Here is a 19,842-nt window from a genome sequence, read left to right as displayed (position 1 = left end):
TATATATGCTGAGTGTTAGTTCAATGTGGGGTCGCGTTCAAAATCGCAGGCGGGATTCAATGTCCCGTCTGCAGCAGGATGAGAAGGGGACGTGGCCGCGAGCTGCAGCCGGGAGTTCGTCACTTCGCGGCCGTTCTTGACAGAACGAGCACGACTACCCTGTTCAATGCTGTCGGGGAGGACAGCATTGAATAGGGCCCTGCAGCCATCTCACCTGTCGGGAGATGGCTGCGGGTGATTGAATACCCCCTTAGTCTGTGGGACTCTTTTTGGGGCAAGGTGCTCTCTGGGCTGCTGCGGCTGGGCTGTTCCATGGCATCATATCGTACACCTTCCATCACCCCTTTAGTTTGTTTAGTATATATGTAGCACCCTTCACATTTTATTACCTCTTACTTATGTAAGTCTTATCACATATAATTTCCCTTATATCCCTTTACTATCACTTTAATTTTACACCAATGTGATGCCATGGGGTGGTTCTGCTGGGCTGGTCAGGGGGGTCCTGCATCTGGAACTTGTCTCAGAGTAGTGTTAGGGACTTGTCTGATAGAGGTTACCAGGATGCGGTGGACAAGCCCATAATAATGGCCATCATTACGCTAAGAACCTCTGAAATGCAATACAGCAAAGATATTAATAGGTTTAGCATTTATATTTAGTGTGCACCTGCAATCTCCTCCTCCTGCTTGCTGCACTACAAGTCTCAGAAGGTAGCACCTCATATGTCCAGGGTGTGTAGTCTAGGGCCCCTCCCCCTATGTCCCTATATAATGTTCAGCAGTGCCTTTGGTGCTATACTTGTTCTTACAAGCCATAGCTAATGCTAATACCACAAACTAAGTAAAGTATACAGATCTACAGAACTAAAGAAATATGCAGAAAAGGGAAAATAGCTAAATATATCATATAAAAACTGTGGAGTTTTGTCATTTTACATACAATTTAGGGACTGTTTATGAACTATGAAGACAAACAAATTAGGACATTTTGTCAGTGTTTGTCTAGTCATTTCTGAATCATGCATAAACTACTGGATGAATTTCGGTTGAGGTGTTTGCTATTGGATAGTCGGGGAGTGCACATATGCAGGTGCAGATCTTCATATGGCCGCCATCTCCACTCCAATTTCAGCCCGGCGAACGCATCCAAACCACTATGCTGAACGGCTCCAAAATGCCACAATAAAATCCCAGGTGCAGAGACGGGGATTATATTTCTGTAACAGTAGTGGCGAGGGAGGTGGGAAAAAACATAAAGGGGCTGACCTCCACTCCTTCGTCTCCCCCAGCCCGAATATTAGGTAAGCCTGAAAAAACAAATAAACTGTTCTGCTCTGTCTAAACTATAGGAGACAGGAAAAAAGACAGCAGACTGTGGGAGGAGCAGGGAAGTGGGCGGTCCTTAATGGAAAGAAATCTACCTGTCTAAATCTAGAAAAGGGGAACTATCCCAGAGTATGGCTGCCATGGGGATCATAGAAGAAAAAGTGTTCTGCTGAGAAATAACAGACATCCACCCTATTTTAAAAATAAACTACAAAACAATTACAGTGGAATCAAGATTTCTCTGTGATTAATTATGTGGCATGTTTGCATGTTGCATTCTGCAGCTAAAAATAAGAATAATTGTATAGTCTAGAACTTTTGTTTTATATTACTCAAAATAGCAGCATTTGAGTTTAATTAAAGATGGGACAATTTACTTTGAAGCAGGAGTGAGTATAAGAAGAAATCCTTAAATAATGTTTTAGCAAAGGGGTTAGGGCGGGCAGCTGGTTCTGGATCAGTCATTTGATGGACACTGTATCAGAATCCAAATTTAAGTTCCGAACTTGGGCTTAATTCAGATCCAGCATATATGGTATTGCAATGCTACAGGGTAGCTGCTGTGCAATTCATTTGCTAATGCTGCAGGAGGAGCCAGCAGGAAAATGACACCTCCTGCAAGCATTACAAATACGAGTGTTGTGTCTGAATATACAGGTTTACTTATATTTCTGATTCAGGCCCTTAGTCCAATTTCCAAATAATGAAGTGCAATATACAGTATTGGTCAAATCGATAATTGCCCTGTATGAGCTGTTTCTGCTGGTTCCCATTTCACGAAAACCGTCTCCACTGTTCATGCACACAATAGCAAACTGTCCCTTAACAGACCGATTCTCCTCTGGATGGCATTTCACCATATGAGTTTGCATTAATGATCCTATATCAATACAAAAGAACAGTATAGGCTCTCCAATCATCCAACTCTACTTATTGTATCAGTGAGGGGCAAACTTGTCACAGCGACATAACCACACCCATAAAGATAGTGCAGCCTTGCTTCTTTCGGAATGAACCGCCCCCGACAGGGATTAACCACACACCCCTGGACATGCCTCCACTCAGCACGAGGGCTCAGTTGAGCTGCCAGTGGTCCTGCTCACATCCATATTTAGTTTCACGGGTTTATTCTATACATTTCTCATCAGCCTCTGGTTTGTTGCATAAATTGTGTTACAGTTTGCACTCTTAAGGTCCATACACACTGGGCAATTTTGGCCAGCATGTATGGACAGCGATGATCGCTGAAATCACTGGGCTGAAAATCTCTCAGTGCATACACACTGAGTGATTGGCCCCCTGCCCAGCGATTTTTGCCCCTCTTGAATGGCTTTCCATAGCAGGAGACTATGGAAAACAATTCGGAATACCAGCAGACGTATGGCGGCCACCGGCGATGATGCGGGTATGCACATTAGCACTCACCGGTCATTGCCTGCCCATACACACTGGGCGGCTTTTGAGCTGAAAACAGCTCAAACGACAAAACCTACTGGGGGTTATTTTATGGGGGTCCAAGTTTTCTAAAGGAACACGATTCAGGCAATCTTGGAGGTATATTTAAAGTGCCAATAATTTAGTTGACACAATCAGCCTGGTTTTGCTTTTTAAATTACTGCTGCTTTAAATCTGCTACCGATTTCATAGAATTGCACTATTCCTGGAAATGCAGACCCTATTACCTAACACCTATAGTTCATCACATGCAACCTATGTCATCTCCAGGTAAAGATTTGTGAATGATCTCTAAAGCTGTGAAAATACAGCTTACATATTTGCAGATCAGTTCATGCAGCAATCAGGAAAAGTGCATTGTATTCAACCGATTGCCGAAACAATTTCTGATTAACGGTTGGATGGTGCAGAATAATCACTGGTTATCTCTTGATGACCCACTGTGTGATCAAACTGGCCAACCTCTTTATCTAGCGAGCAACAGGACAGATTTCACCCATGTGTTTAAAACGTAACCTTCCAACTATTTATATTTCAAGGCATGCAGTGAAGAGCAATCTCCTTACTCTGTACCTTGTGCCTAAGTGATGTCACTACCTCCTAATGTGAATTGATAGGCTGAATACTGGTTCAACCAATAAATATCTGCCTTCCCTGTGCACAGATGACAGGTTCACTTCAGAGACTCAGACTGAAGAGAACAAAAATGTCATTCTTAAAAGATCAAAATGAAAAGAATTCACACCATAACATAAAGAGACTACATCAAGCGCTCAGCTGTACTTGTGCTTTGACGGGGAAGGGAGGCGAACCTGTTATGATTATTTAGAGAAAGTCCTGGATGCATCAGTAGCTGCTCATTACAATACGCAATGTGATTTAAGGCACAGCACGGGAGGCACTGATTTTCCATAAGTGACTACTTTGTCCATTAAATTGATTGGTTAATGAGATGGAAAACATCTTAAAAGTCACTCTTATTCACTTCAATTGCTGCCTCCTCCATGCATTAGTAAAAAAATAAAACAGAGTGCTCAAGCAACATCATTTGTAACTTACATCTGCCATTTAGATTGTGTGTGTCCATAAAAGAGAAAGCTTCATCACAGTTGGTGCCTTGTTCAGTGTAGCTTTTATCCATTGAATTCACCATCACCGTCATCTCCTGACGGGTGCTGCTCAAGGTCTCCTTCCGTTTTTTTGCCAATTTTCTGGAAAAAAAATATAATAGAATACAATAAGTCAACACAGCTACACAGCATTTCAGGCATTATATACATTATAGACAATATATGGAATGGACGCCAAGCTAGTGCTCTGTTTACATGTCTCCTTCATATGGATAACAAAAATAACTACCTTAATGCATCAGAAAAAAAAAAAAAACATTTCTTGGATCGCTGTAGTACTGAGGGTGGATCAGACATTGCTGCTGCCCAGGGCCGAGGTGGCAGCACAGTTGCGGCCCCAGCAGTACCCATGCTGAAATTGTTTCCTGACAGGTGCTGGTCATATCCTGGCTGGCCCAACTTCCTGCTCCATGCCTCCTCTCTGCAGTGGAGAAGGTGCAGTCTGATCTACCTGCTTAGTGGCATAAGTTCATCCTAGTTGCCCGGAGGCAAGATAAATACTGGTGCCCTCACACACACACACACACACACACACACACACACACACACACACACACACACCTTGGGAGCAGGAGCCCGGCGTCAGATGACTCCATTGCCTCCCAGAGTTATACCTCTGTCCTTGCCCATAGGCACTGGTCCTCCTTTGACCCCCCAAAAAACAAATACAGTATCTCAGGCTGCAGGTTTTGGAGCAAAGTGTCAAAGTCTAAATTAGGATGTTTTTTACCGTACCTGTAGATATTATTGTGAGCAGGATGCTATTTGTGTGTATTTGTTAACAAATGTAAAGTTACCTGGAACTCTTTCCTACAAAGTAGGTGCTTAGAGTACTGCGATTTCCATAATCTCATCAATTACAGAAAGTCATTATTACATACTTTTTGCAGTTGAAATAGGTCTCTTCATTATTTAAAATTAATTAAAAACGCAGGTACTTGTGTAGTTTCACGGTGCCAGTATGGCGCCGTGCGTCTGAGTCCCCTTGTGGGGCTCGCTTCGCTCGCCCACGCTGCAGGCTCGGTGGCTCGCTACACTCGCCACGCTATTTAAAATCAACTCCATGCCAACATGGATAGTGGGGGTATGAACTATCCATGTGGGCATGGAGTTAAGTTACTTTTTTTGACATATTTCGTTGCGAGCGTAGAACCCGGAAGTAGCACAGCGCCATGCTGGCGCCGTGAAACTACACAAGTACCAAAACGCATTGTAAAATAATATTGTTATTTACAGGTTACAGGTGGATTACAAGTGCCAGCAACCCTACAGTGGCATACCACTACTCATGGAACCATAAGTGTCAGGATGCCCGGACATTGAGGTACCTGTAGTCTGCCTTTAAATAACAATATTATTTTTTATTGTATTACATATTAGCAGGGCCAGCGCCACCACTAGGCAGGTCTAGGTCTGGAGGGCAGCAGTTCGCCCCTCGCCCCCGTGCAAAGGGGGTACCTGCTGCGCCATCTGGGGAGCAGGCAGGGGGGTCCATGCCAGCTTCTGACAGGAGCCTGCAGTGGTGTCCTTGCCGCGCGGGTACCTGCGGCGCTGTGTATAAAGCTGGCGGCGGTGGAGGGTCCCTGCAGTGAATAAGAAATAACTAGTGCTATCTGCCGGGCTATGCGGCGGCAAGGGAAGTGCTGCCGGGTTTGAAAACACTGGCCGCACGCTGATTGGCCATTCAGCATGTGGCCAGTGTTTTCAAAACAGAAGCGCTTCCCGTGCTGCCGCATAGCGCTAGTTATTTCTTATTGCAGGGACCCCCCACCGCCGCCAGCTTTATACACAGCGTCGCAGGTACCCGCACGGCAAGGACACCACTGCAGGCTCCTGTCAGATGCCAGCATGGACCCTCCTGCCCGCTCCCCAGACAGCGCAACAGGTACCCCACCCCCGGCACCGGGGCACCCCCACCCCGACTCGTCTGGGGCGCTCCGGTGCCTTGCACCGGCCCTGCATATTAGCACTGCAGCCACCGCCACCACCTCCAGCAGGAAATATCCCCAGGTTTTCAGCCCAGGCCTGGGATTCATGGAGCGACCAGTAGGGGCTGATGGTCGCCATGGCATCCACAGCTGTAATGTCTGCTTTTCAGATGGTTCATCTGGTGTTGGTTAGAGGGAGATAGGACAAACCCCATGCAGTTCCCCCTATTTTCCATACCATTCCAAGCTGAGATATCCAGGGCTCATGGTGGATGTGGATTTTTTTATTATTTAAACTCTGTCCCCAAGATAAATAAAAACTGTATAATGTAGAAAAAAAATACAAATAAGAGACAGTTATCAGCTTTGTTGTCAGTTTAAGAACATTTTTTGTCTTCAGTTAGAATTAAAATCCATGAAGACACTGGCCTGGAGATTTAAGGTTTATATTAGAGTTTTTACAGGCTAGTCATCCTGACATGGGTGTAATAGTATTCCCCTTGCTTTACAGTTAAATGCCTTATTTTTGGGGGTGACTACCCAATATATTTATGTTAAGCCATCTTGTTACCAGAACACTCATTTTCGACAGTCATAGTTTTTTTGACCTATGAAAAACATTCCCCTTTGTGTTTTTCAGTATACAGTACATTACACGAATAGTATACTAAAGTATTTCCTCACACCTTCCATACATTACCAGTCTTAATTGTTGTCCAAGCTTTCGGGGAGTAGGTCACACTCACCACAGTCAGCTGACACCAATGGTGCACACATGGGATGGGTTATTCCTGATTCCATGTGTTTTAACCTAATCGCTTTGTCCGATAAGTAAATAAGTTTTATTTATATAGTGCACTTTCTCCAACAGGATTCATGGCGCATTACAGACATTAAAAACAATGCACACAGGGGTCATTCTGGTTGACTCGCAAAGCTGCTAATTTTGCAGCTTTGTAAATCATCTAAATATCAAAAACAGGCACTAATTGACCGATAATGACCATCAGTCAATAATTGCGATATGTGGCAGAAAATACATCGGGGCTAAAAGGATAGCAGTGCAAGTCCAATGTCTCACCACCCCCTAATGTATATACCTCTCCTACATTTTAATTTTATGTAAGCAGGGTTTTTAATGATATATTCCATACAGCACAGATAACCAACTTCTAAGCAAAAATTATGATACGAGTGGGTCATTCACATTGCCGGTGGAGTTCGGACAGTGACCCCTAGTTACAGCACTGCATCTATCACATAATATGGGGTCATTTATGGCTCACACTGGGGGCAGATGTATTAAGCCTGGAGTAGAGATAAAGTGGAGATAAAGTGAAAGGAGGTAAAGCACCAGCCAATGATCTGTGTTTGAAAATGACAATTGGGAGTTGATTGGTGATTGATTGGTTGGTGCATTATCTCCTTCCTCTTTATCTCCACTTTATCTCTTCACCACTCTAAATACATCTTCCCCAAATGTATGAGATATTGGGCAGAATTATCCAAATATATTAACTTTGTGACAGCCCTTTTAATCAGTGTACTGTACGTCTCCCTGATGTACTGTATATCTCACGGAGGATGTCTCTGTAGTGACAGCAGAGTTACTCCCTCTTCTGTACAGAAAACTAACTTATAAATGTAATGAGATAATTTGAATGTAGCTGAAAAAATCTACCAGTACTAATTAAATCTACATAAAGCTAAAATGTACCAATGAGTGGTATAATTAATATAAATATGTGATCTATAACAGAGTACATTGTACAAACTGTGCCACTCTTTATTCTTTTATGTACTCTATATCCTTTAATCTCAACACTACTATTATTGTAATACAGTATATAGATAATCTAGTTTTGAGTTATCAAAGCAAAGCAATTTATCTGCATTGTTCATATTTCCCATCTCTGGAAACAGAATGTATTGATGTTCACTGATATTCGAGGTATATAAACCATATCAAAATAGAATTTGTAAGTAGCTTCTCTTTGCGGCATTCATTGTTGTAATATTATTCTGTCAATCACATTAGCTTATCCTACATATTCAGCATTATCCTTCCATGCTCTTCAGTACAATTCATAAACGTACTGTGCAGACATAATTTAGTATTAAAATCCCTTACTATTACTTTTTATTTGCTAATAAATAAATTCAATTCTTCAAACTTGTATATATGTAGCAATAATTGGGAAAATTAACATAATACATGATTTAATTATCTAAGATTTATTGCATACCACATATATATCTATATATATATATATATATAGATATATATATATCTATATATATATATATATATATAGCAGGAGTATGCAGGCACTCAGTCAAATCCTTGAAGCAGCTGTCGGGGTGCCAGAGAAGCGGGTATGTAGCATGGCAGGTTATGGCACTCTCACGGACTTAGCAAATAACTGACACGACACGAAACTGTGGGTTTGACCCACAGTTTCGTGTTGTGTCAGTTATTTGGGTACTTATGTAGTAACTGGGCTGCCGATTTCTAAATCGGGTCGGATCGGGAGATCGCATCGCATCGCATGCGACCATGCGATTCGATGCGATGCGATGCGATGACCCGATTTTTCCATAGGAATCAATGTTAAAATGGACTGAGTCCATTTTAACATGGAATTCAATGGGAAAAATGGGTCCTTTTCATACCCCTACTATCCAAGTGGGCATGGAGTTGGATATAAACCTGTGGCGAGCGTAGCGAGCCACCGAGCCCGAAGCGTGGCGAGCGAAGCGAGCCCCGCGAGGGGACGAATACCGTCCCCTCGCGGGGCTCGCTTCGCTCGCCACGCTTCGGGCTCGGTGGCTCGCTACGCTCGCCACAGGTTTATATCCAACTCCATGCCCACTTGGATAGTAGGGGTATGAAAAGGACCCATTTTTCCATAGGAATCATTTTAACATTGATTCCTATGGAAAAATCGGGTCATCGCATCCGATATCGCATCCGATATCGGATGCGATGCGATGCGATATCGCATCGCATCGCATCTGATTGTATGCCTTAACTTAAGGCATACAATCAAAAAATCGGCAGCCCAGATACTACATAAGTACCGTTATTTGCTAAGTCCGTGAGAGTGCCATAACCTGCCATGCTATATATATATATATATATATATATATATATATATATATATATATATATATATATATATATATATATATATATATATATACAGGTTGAGTATCCCCTATCCGAAATGCTCGGGACCACTCTCCGACTGGGTGTTTCTACACTGGGACCTTAAGAATTCAAAGGGAGTTTTAAACCATTAATATTCTATCAATCCAAATGTACACTCTCTTCTTTACTCATGGGCTTGATTTCCCCATATTTGACTCGGCACAAACAGATTAATCAGGTCATGTATGTGCAGATAATTGAATGGCTTGGGGTTTCAGGGTTCTAGGGTATTCACCCCGCTAATCCGTCCAAAACTCCGTTCACCTTTTTGGAGATGGTTAGGTATGGGATCCGTTTGAATAAACACTCGATAAATGGATTAGGACTGCGCCAATTAACCTTGTTAGGTAGACAATCTTATTCGGGGACCGTCTTAGATCTGTAGGGAATGAAGTGCTCTGGATCAGCTGGCATTCGATATCACTGTTTCAGGACTTCAAGATACACTCGAAAATAAGGTGCAGCCAGTACACAGTCATAAACTGATCGGAAATAGAGTTATCACTGTCCTTTAGGATATGTGTGCCAGTGCAAAGGTTCAGTGGGAACACAGATCTAATTACCAAAGGTCTTAATAAGGGGCGCCAACCCACAACTGCTATCCATATATATATATATATATATATATATATATATATATATATATATATATATATATATATATATATATATATATATATATATTGTAGGAGAATTGTGCTTGTGCTATCTTTTAGCTAATATTCCTCCTCTGTCTCTTCATTCTCTCCTATCCTAATGAAATAACATATAAACAGCAAGAACATTAAGTAAACAAAACCATGTGGCAAATAGCCCTAGCACCATCACTGTTCTAGCTGATCACTTTATAACACAGAGAAAAGGGATAGCAGGGAAATACACATAAATGTGCTGTTACGCATGGCCATCATTATGCGATGGTAGAACAGGTGCTCATGTTATTACATGGGTTCAACCACACTATTTGCTGCAAAGTAGAATTCTAAAGCAGAGTAAGTCTAAGGAAAGTCTCATCTTTGGTGAACAGCCTTCCAACATGTTGTCGATGTGTGATTAGTACAAGATCATTATAACTCTTATAAAACTAGGCACTTCCTTCCTGTCTCTAGCTTGTCATAATAACTGAAGCTAAAATGGTTTTAAGACCATGGTTTAATTAGCATGAAAATACTATGTTCCTGTACAATTAAATTCAGTATTGCCATTTGTTGAAATTACTTCTACCACTCCCTGCAATGCAACACTGTGTAATGAATAAGCAGGTCCCTGTGGTTGGGAGGGGGTACGTCTGCTGTTTATTCAAAGACACTAACAGAAGCTAATAGACAGTTATAAACTAATTGAGTGTGTCTGTAGTGATATCTTCCCATTCATCTAGCTCATTGTATTTAGCTCTGCTAGGCTTCCATATGGCGCAGAATCCTGCTGCTCATAACAGTGTCACAATAAACAAAGTAAAAAAAAATCTAGCACCAGGAAGCAAAGAGTTTAGCTGTTCTCCTAAATGTGTTTGACAACACTGATATCAACACCACTGTGTCACGTTAGTCTGAGACTAATCTGCATTGTACTGTAATTAATATTCCACAATATGAAACGTTAATGAGAATAGATACAGAGGAATGGAGGGCAGATCAAACAAAGCACAGCCAAATATGGAGATGTCTCATTAAGAATATAGAATTTTATTTTTCATTATTCTCTTAAACATTTTTATATGTAAAAGGATTATACATCCAAAGGTCATATGCCAAAGGTCTGCACTGATGGCTACTCCTTTATGACAGGAGCTCCACTCACTGAAGAATCAGGCCTTTTGTTGACACCCCAGCCAAGGCCTACACTCTCCTTCTGATGCAACTTGCCATCTAAAAGCATACAGCAGAAGTGGATATAAACATTGTTTCTGTGGAGTTTATCTGTACCAGTTCACACCTCCCACCTGTCACAATTTCCACAGGACAGTGTCATTTTTTGAGACTGTCCTGCATCCCACCCGCAGCTGGCAGTGTACCTCAGTGGTGAGGGTAGTGGGCGGCAGTTGGGAGTCCTCTGTGCCCATCGCTGCTCAGCTGGGAATAGATACTGTATACATCTGCCCAGAATCTATTCAGGGAGACATAGGGATTGGGGGCACGGCCATTAGCTCAAAGAGCACTGGCCATGCCCCTACAGTGGAAAAACTTGGGCGTGGCCTCAGCAAAGTCCCGCAATTGTAACCCCACCCCCTGACTGAGAAGCCATGCCCCATATTTTATGTGCATACCCACTTTTTTTCCTGATCATGCAGTATGGCAGCCTACTGGTGAATACACCCACTTTTTCTGTGCATGCAATACCGGAAGAAATACAGTCCTTTTATTTTAAACTGTGAACAATATATGTGATACTTTTTTTACCTGTTAAATAACCCTTTGAATAATATGTATTTAAGTTATTTTACATAATAACATGTTTTTACAACATTACATGCTTACATAAGAAATCTTCATGTACAGAGACATCTTAGACAGATCGACATCAGTATAATAAGGGGTCGACTTCAACTAGATTGAAAAAAGCTAGGAAAAGAACTACTTAATAATATCTTCACAATCTAAGTATACTATCTGTGTGATCTATCTGTAGGTACAGCCAAGGGGTTAATAAACAGATTCATAAGGAATAAGATAGTTTTGCTGTTGCTCACTCTCCACAATGCTTGCTGTGTGGCAACCCACTGACTTGTGTGACTCCTGCAGAAGACTTCATTAGTCAATGCCGTCTTCAATCTGCTTCAGTTATGTCACTCCTGGGTCCCAAAGGAAACAAGCTCTCCTGAGCGAATACAAGTTATACTAAAGATAAACTGGCTCATTTTACAACACATCAGGCCAGCACGTCTTACTCTCAACAGCATTTCAAAACACAGGAAAATCTATAAATGCTATTAACCTTGCCAAAGTATTAAATAAAAAAGATGTATGTGTAGGCAGCATCTCGCCCAGCAATGGCAGGTACACTCCTGCTACGTAGAATTTACATAGGACCCGCACAGCACTGATTACTGTTTGCCAACACGTGACTGGAATTACAGAACCGAAAAACTTCTGTTTCAATGGTGTTATTAAATTGTACATGGAATTTAAAGAGTACACAATATAACAGTGTAATGACTCACAATGACTATCATCATCCATAAATGATTTGATATTTCTCTATGTCACAAAACTTCTGCATACCACACTCTCTAGCCATAACCGTACTGAGGCACCGGTAACCGGCCTCCAACAACTGGTTCTTGTTGTTTTTTTCAACGTAGAGTAAAGGAGAATATATTATTGGAAGATGTGTGCTACTGTGACCTAGAAATCATAGGGTTCTATTTATCACAGCAACAGAAAATCTTCTCTTGCTGTAAATTAGTAATAATTGTTTGCTCAGTTCCCTCATGATACTAGCTAGCAGCAGGGCTGGCTTAAAGGCCTGGAGCTAAAAATGTTCAACGGCCTTTTATAAAAAGTGGTGGAGGTGAGGCCAATTCCATTTGGCATGTTGAACCCATTCACTAGAAACCCTAGTGTCTCCCTAAATATGTAATGGGAGAAAGGGGTGTGTGTAATGTAATAGGGTAAGGGGGATGCTGTGTATAATGTTTTATAGTGTTGTGTGTACTGGGTGTTATATGGGGGGAGGCTCTGTATAATGTAGTATGGTGCTATGTATACTAGATGTAATATGGGGATGGTAGTAGTATAAAGTTTATTTATAAAGGCGCCACAAAGTGTCCGCAGCGCCGTACATAGCAAACAAAAAAACAAATTACAAGGTAACGTACAGGGTGTGTTGATAAACTACAGCATAAATAGGGTATAGCTGGTAGAACTAAAATCAGCATCAGTTCTGAAGTAGGTGTGGAAATTGTCGAGGAGACTGAAGATGAAGTAGAGAAAGGGAAGAACAGGGCAGGAGCACTGGTGAGGTAAAGAGGTAGGGTGAGTACGTGAGGAAGGAGGGCCCTACTCATAAGAGTGAACAGACTAAAAGGAGGTGGGTGGACGAACGAAAAACAATAGGATAAGTAGGAACGGATGGAGGGGTAGGGTAGGCAGTATAGGAGAAGCAAAAGAGGTTAGGAGGAGGAGGGATAGGCCAGTCGGAAAAAGTGGGTTTTGAGGGAGCGCTTGAAGGAGGTAAGGGAATCAGAAAGCCTGATGGGTGGCAGGAGGTTGTTCCAGAGCAAGGGGGCAGCGCGAGAGAAGTCTCTGACATGGGAGGGCTGTGTATAATGTAATATGGTGCTGTGTGCTATATGGGGGGGTGTCTGTGTATAATTTAATATGGCGCTGTGTGCTAAATGGGGGGGGATAGCTGTGTATAATGTAATATGGCGCTGTGTGGGGAAGCTGTCAAAATCCGAGCTCTGAAATCCTTACCGGCAGCCTGAACACCAGGGCCTGAATCCAGACACCAGTGAAGATGCCAGGCCAGAATCTCAACAGTCGATACACCAATGGTAAGTATGCCACGGTTGTCATAGCGTTAGGGTGGGGGGTTATTTTTATGCAGTAGGTGTGACAAGGATAGGGTTGCGGGGGAAGGTTAGGGTTAGGCTGCGGGCAAGGGGGGGGGGAGTGTACAGGATAGGCTGCAAGCAGGGCCGCCGAGAGGCAGGGGGGGCGGGTACATTTTACCTGGGCCCGGGCCTGCCAGGGGGGCCCGGGTCCCGACACAAAAAACAAACAAAAAAAAACAAAAACGGGTTTTTTTAAAGGGGGCGTGGCCACGGGTCCGCGATTAGGCCACGCCCCCGAATTAAGCCCGGTCAGCGATGGCTGTCCAATCATTGCTGTGGCCAGCCCCTCCCCTGGGACCAGCCACCAATGAACTGTGCTGCCCTACAGGCTGGTCCCTCCCCTCCTGTTACGCGACCTCATCCACGTCTCTCCTCACGGTCAGCTAAGCAGCAGCAGCAGCTTCCATCCTGATCCCTCCCTTCTCACCCATTACAGGAGCTGGGCTGGGTGAGTGCATTGGAGGGAAGAAGGGACAGGGGTGGGGATAGCTGCTATAAGAGTTGTGTGATAAACAGAAGAACAAACAATACATGTCTCAGTGTTATTTACATGTGTATGGGGGGTTCTTCTTTATTTTGTGTGTGTGTGTGTGTGTGTGTGTGTGTGTAAAACTATGTGTAAAACTATGTGTAAATGTGGCATACATGTATGTGTGTGTATTGGGGGGGGGGGGGGGGCTTTTATTTTCTTTATTTAATGTGTGTGTTTGACTCTGAGTGTGGGTGGAAACATCCATGTGCCAGTGTTCCATACATGTGTGAGGCTGCAGTTTTCTTCTTTATTGTGTGTTTGTGTGTGTTTAAGTCTGTCTGCATGTCAGTGTGTGTGTGTGTGTGTGTGTGTGTGTGTGTGTGTGTGTAACAATATGTGTAAGTGTTGCGCATATATGTATGTGTGTGTGTGGGGGGGTTGCTGTTTTCCATATGAGTGAGTGTGTTTGTGCAGAAAAATACAACAGTGCAGCATACATGTCTGTGTGTGTGTGGTGGTGGTGGGGGGGGGGGGTGTTTTCTTCTTTAGTGTGTTTGTGTGTGTTTGGTACTAAGGGGTCCATTTATCAATTATCGCGTTTACAATGCGATCTGGGCGGAATATTACCGCCCAGGATCGCATTGTAAAGTGGAATGTATCACCTGCCAGTCTGTCCCTGTGATATGCTCAGCCGGAAGCCAGGGATCTGCACATGTGGTTAACGCTGACCCCCGCCAACCCAGCTAACCACACTGCCCTGGCAGCAGTGCAATCAGTATCCCATAATGCTACAATGGGCTATCACCGTCTCAGAATGGCAATAACCCAAAGATGCAAAGCCGGGCTGCCCGATGTTGATACATTGGGCAGCTTTGCATCCCCCATAAAAACCTATTGGGGATGTAGCCGGCAGAGGTGCAGGGGGAATCGCAGCAGGGATCGAAAATTCCTGCTGCGGTTCCCCTTTGGTACATTTCAGTGATACTTAATATTTGCAGCGAACCCCTGAAAACGGGTGTTTTGGGGGATTTCGCCGCAAATATGGTTTGATAAATGCGGCCCTAAAGCTGGCCATACACTAATGCGATTTGTCCACTTTTCACCCAATTCTGACAGATCAGGCTGAGAAATCGGGTGAAAGGTGGGAAAATTGCATTAGTGTATGGCCAGCTTTAGGGCCGCATTCAATCGGAGTGGGAAATTGGAAATGCTGCATGTACCCACATTAAGCAAACCAGGCCTCCAACATTTCGATGCCCATTTTCCATTTCATGCCCTTGTAGAAAAAGCGGGGCCACTGGCCTGTGTGTGCCCCCCGGGCTGAAAGTTGCCAGCCAGCCCCTAGCTGTTCTGCTCCTGCTCAAAGTTCCTGTTTCAAAAGGTAATGCCGCCCGCAATGCATGGCTATGGACAGGGGGAACAGACAAAAAGCCTGTGTGTGTGTAACAGGCTGTGTATGTATGGATATATGTGTGTGTAACAGGCTGTGTGTGTGTGTAACAGGCTGTGTGTGTGTGTGTGTGTAACAGGTTATGTATATATGTGTGTGTGTGTGTGTGTGTGTAACAGGCTTTGTATATGTGTGTGTGTGTGTGTGTGTGTAACAGGCTGTGTATGTATGTATATATATATATATATATATATATATATATATATATATGTGTGTGTGACAGGCTATGTGTGTGTGTGTGTGTGTGTGTGTGTGTGTGTAACAGGCTATGTATGTATGTCTATATGTGTGTGTGTGTGTGTGTGTGTGTGTGTAACAGGCTATGTATGTGTGTGTGTGTGTGTGTGTGTGTGTGAGTGTGTGTGTAACAGGCTTTGTATGTATGTATATATGTGTGTGTGTGTGTGTGTGTGTGTGTAAAAGGCTGTGTGTGTGTGTGTGTGTGTGTAACAGGCTTTGTATGTATGTATATGTGTGTGTGTGTGTGTGTGTGTGTGTGTGTAACAGGCTGTGTATGTATATATGTGTGTGTAACAGGCTATGTGTATGTGTGTGTGTGTGTAACAGGCTATGTATGTATGTATGTCTATATGTGTGTGTGTGTGTGTGTGTGTAACAGGCTGTGTGTGTGTGTGTGTGTGTGTGTGTGTGTGTAACAGGCTTTGTATATATATTTGTGTGTGTGTGTGTAACAGGCTATGTTCTGTATGTGTGAAGGAACAGGCTGTGTATGTATATATGTGTGTGTGTGTGTGTGTGTGTGTGTGTGTAACAGGCTATGTATGTATATGTGTGTGTGTGTGTGTGTGTAACAGGCTATGTACTGTATGTGTGAAGGAACAGGCTATGTGTGTGTGTGTGTGTGTGTGTGTGTGTAACAGGCTATGTATGTATATATGTGTGTGTGTGTGTGACAGGCTATGTACTGTATGTGTGAAGGAACAGGCTATGTGTGTGTGTTACAGGCTATGGCCCTCATTCAGGTTGGTTCGCTCCCCCGCACGTTCACATAGGGGAGCGATGTTGTGCATGTGCAGCCACTTTGTGTGAGCGGGTGCGGCAAACCGATTATTTGCCGCCCCGATCGCATGCAGCAGTGTGGACGGAAGCGTGGGGTGGTGGATATGGGTTGCGCCGATGGTAACTCCCATGACGTGGGTGCCGGGGGAGGGCAGCTGATGTCACCGGATGTCAGCTGCCCACCCTCTTCTGGTACAGGAGCGCCACAGATCTAAGACAGCAGAGACTGACAGATCTGCGAGCGCTTGAGAAATGATTTGATGGTCGGCGACCGCACTGCCCTGCACACAAGCTGCAAATCGATGATGATGTAAAACATCCGTTCGCATGCGTGAAATCTGAGGTATTTAGATAACCCGCAAAGCTGCAAATTTTGCAGCTTTGTGGTCAATCAGAATGACCTCCAATGTGTGTGAAGGGAACAGGCTACATGGGGCCCATTTATGACGGATCATATATGGAATGCGATCTGGGTGGGACCATACTGCCCAGGATCACATTTGATTTGAGATTAAAGAGGTTTAATGGACACAATCCCCCCTCTCCCTCCAGGTGCACATACCGCTGGCCATCACAATGCAGCTGCTCTTGGCGCCGGATCTGTAGCTTTGGGGGACACAGCAGATACCGGCAGCTCAGCTCGGCGATACTGCAAGTAGTGGCATCTGCTGCTCCTTGCCAGCAGGTTGAGAGAACTGTTGCCGCTTTCCCTGCTGCGTGTGTGAGCTTGGGATCCTTATACTCCAGAGGCGGTGCTTCAAATGGGGATGATCGTGCCAGCCACAGATCTTGGAGAGAGGAGCCGTGGGCTGGCCACCCCTGCTGTATGGCATAGGGGTCTGGGCAGCGCAGGGGGGCAGAGGGTCCCTGTGACGGATGGGCAGACAGCAGTGGGGTCCTTGCGGAGGATGGGAGCTATTACCTAGTTCCCATCCTCCGCAGGGACCCTGCTGCTATCTGCCCATCCGTGGCCACGACCCCTTACTCCCATGGGTGCAACCCATATCCACCACCCCACGCTTCTGTCCACACTGCTGCATACGAACGGGGCGGCAAGTAATCGATTTGAATTTTGGCTCATTCTGTGTAGCATAATGTGTAAGGGGCAAGTATAAGGGGTCTGCTATTGTGTTGCATAAAGGGTATATGGTGTGGTACACACCCCTATATCCTTTAATGGCCACACCTCTTTTCTGTTGCTCGCCACTCCAGGGGGGCCCCGTGACGCTGTTGTACCGGGGCCCAGGATTTCTCTTGGCAGCCCTGGCTGCAAGAAGAGAGGGATAGGGGGAGAGGGTAAGTATACTTATCCAACCTCTTTCAGATATAGATTTTCTATTTGTCTTTGCATTAGACAAAGACAGATAGATTTCACCTGTCATTGCAGGACACACACCTGAGTAGCAATAAAAAGATGGCACTAGACACGCCCCTTGGCACCTGGAATCTCCCTGAAACTGTTTTTCTAAAGTAGGAAAGTATGCTGTACATGCAGAGCTCAATCGGGGATGTCCCATGGACACGGAACCAACTTCATCCCCCTCAGCCTCCTGGTGCCTCTCGCATCTCCCTATATCCGCCATTGAAAGTGAGTGGTCTGGGGAGGCTGGTGATATGCTAAACCATGTAATTGCAGCCAGGTAATTGGGCATTGAATAGTGGTTTGGGGACATGATGTCACAATCACAGTGCCACCATACCACACAACCATGATGAGACCACTGCACCACCAATCACCCATGATTTCCCCCTCCCTGGTCCGATCTGGCTGCTCCCTCCAGCATGGGACAGCCAGAAAGTAGGTAAGTATTAACTAATGTAGTTTTCTGAAATTAATTGAAAGGTACTTATATGTTAGTTGGGCGCCCACTAAGCTATTTGCTTAGTTTTACACGTCCTCTCGAGGGGCTCACTACGCTCGCCACGCTTTGGGCTCGGTGGCTTGCTGCACTCACCACACTATATAAAATCAACTCCATGCCGACATGGATAGTGGGGGTATGAGCGTACTTACTATAGTGGGCACCCATCTAACATATAAGTACCAATTGAAATAATGTCATTTAGAATAAATAAATAAATAAATGCAGTGGTGGCTTCAGAGGTGTGGCTGCAGCACAGTTCAAAATTCAAACAGCACCAATTGCCATTCAAAACTAATTCATTGGCAGTGGGTGTGGGTGCTGCAGACCCTCCTCTGAAGCCGCCACTGTTTATATGCAATATTCATGCCTTGAAACTATTCAGATTTAGGTGAGACAGTTGCAGTGTGAGGTCACTGTCCATGTATCCTGACCCTAACAGCTTTGTTCTGATTGGGCTAGAAGATTGTGAGGTATAATATGTCATTCACTGCTGCTCTGCGTAATGCAGAAAAAAATCTTCCCCTCTCTCTCTGAGCTCCTTTATGTACAAGGAACATAAAGAACTTGTTTCAGATGTTTCAAGTTTAAAAACTTTCTAGGATATGAAGAAAATATAAAAAAAAATACATGAATTCCTCACACAGAATAACTTTTACCAAAGAAAACAAACCAAACATATCTCTTGTGTAGTGCTGTCTTGGGAATCCACGATCTGCTCTTCTTTTGGGATATACATCCCTCTCAAATTTTACAAATGAAACGTGCCCCCTGTTGTGATATTTCCCCACTAGTGTCTTAAAGGGACCTTGATCACAAAATAGCTTGTGGAAAGAAATGCAGCAAACAGACTGAACAGTACAATCTGCGACGGAGGTGTAAAATTTGGCACAATACTCTACTATTAAGTATGCAGATGACTTGGGAACAACAATGGATCTCTGATTATTTAAATATAAGCTTGTTATCCAGCTCAGTAATTAGTTAAACCTCATGGACTTTAAGTTGTGGCAAATATCTCCCATCGAGCGCCTTTCTATGGGAGATGTGAGTGTTTGGTGATGGATGAATCATTACACTATTTAATTCTGATTTAATAGCGCACTATTGTCAGCTGCTACACATTTAATTTCCGGACTATTCAGAGTGTGGCAGCTTTTATGTCAATGACAAATTTACCGCTACCTCAATGGCCCTGAAGCATAGGCTGTTCTTCCCCTATGTGAAAGCTCATTAGTTTATGACATCTCATTCCCTGATTGTTTCAATGTATTCCTAGCATTCCCTCTACGAGAGACATATTTTACCCCTAAAGCTAGTGCGATTATCTAATTGACAAGCAAATTACATAAGCTGCAACAATTTAACGAGACAAGGTTCCAGTTGATAGAGGGAGAAAAAAGTTATTATGTAAACAAGAGTCAGAGAATT

The 19,842-nt window shown here is 43.8% G+C and overlaps 1 protein-coding gene across 10 annotated transcripts in view; it reads right to left on the bottom strand.

Annotated features, from left to right (window-relative positions):
* Positions 1 to 19,842, bottom strand: part of PTPRM (protein tyrosine phosphatase receptor type M) — a 647,098-nt gene that overhangs the window by 131,671 nt on the left and 495,585 nt on the right. For all 10 annotated transcript variants that reach the window (XM_083187611.1, XM_083187612.1, XM_083187613.1 and 7 more), the window contains one exon: positions 3,843 to 3,994. In XM_083187611.1, the coding sequence (XP_083043737.1) occupies positions 3,843 to 3,994 (152 nt within the window). The remainder of the gene's footprint in view (positions 1 to 3,842; positions 3,995 to 19,842) is intronic.

The sequence above is a fragment of the Crinia signifera genome, chromosome 5 (genome assembly GCF_055691185.1).
Source record: "Crinia signifera chromosome 5, ASM5569118v1, whole genome shotgun sequence".
Lineage (NCBI taxonomy): Eukaryota > Metazoa > Chordata > Amphibia > Anura > Myobatrachidae > Crinia > Crinia signifera.
This window is presented reverse-complemented; position numbering and strand designations above follow the sequence as displayed.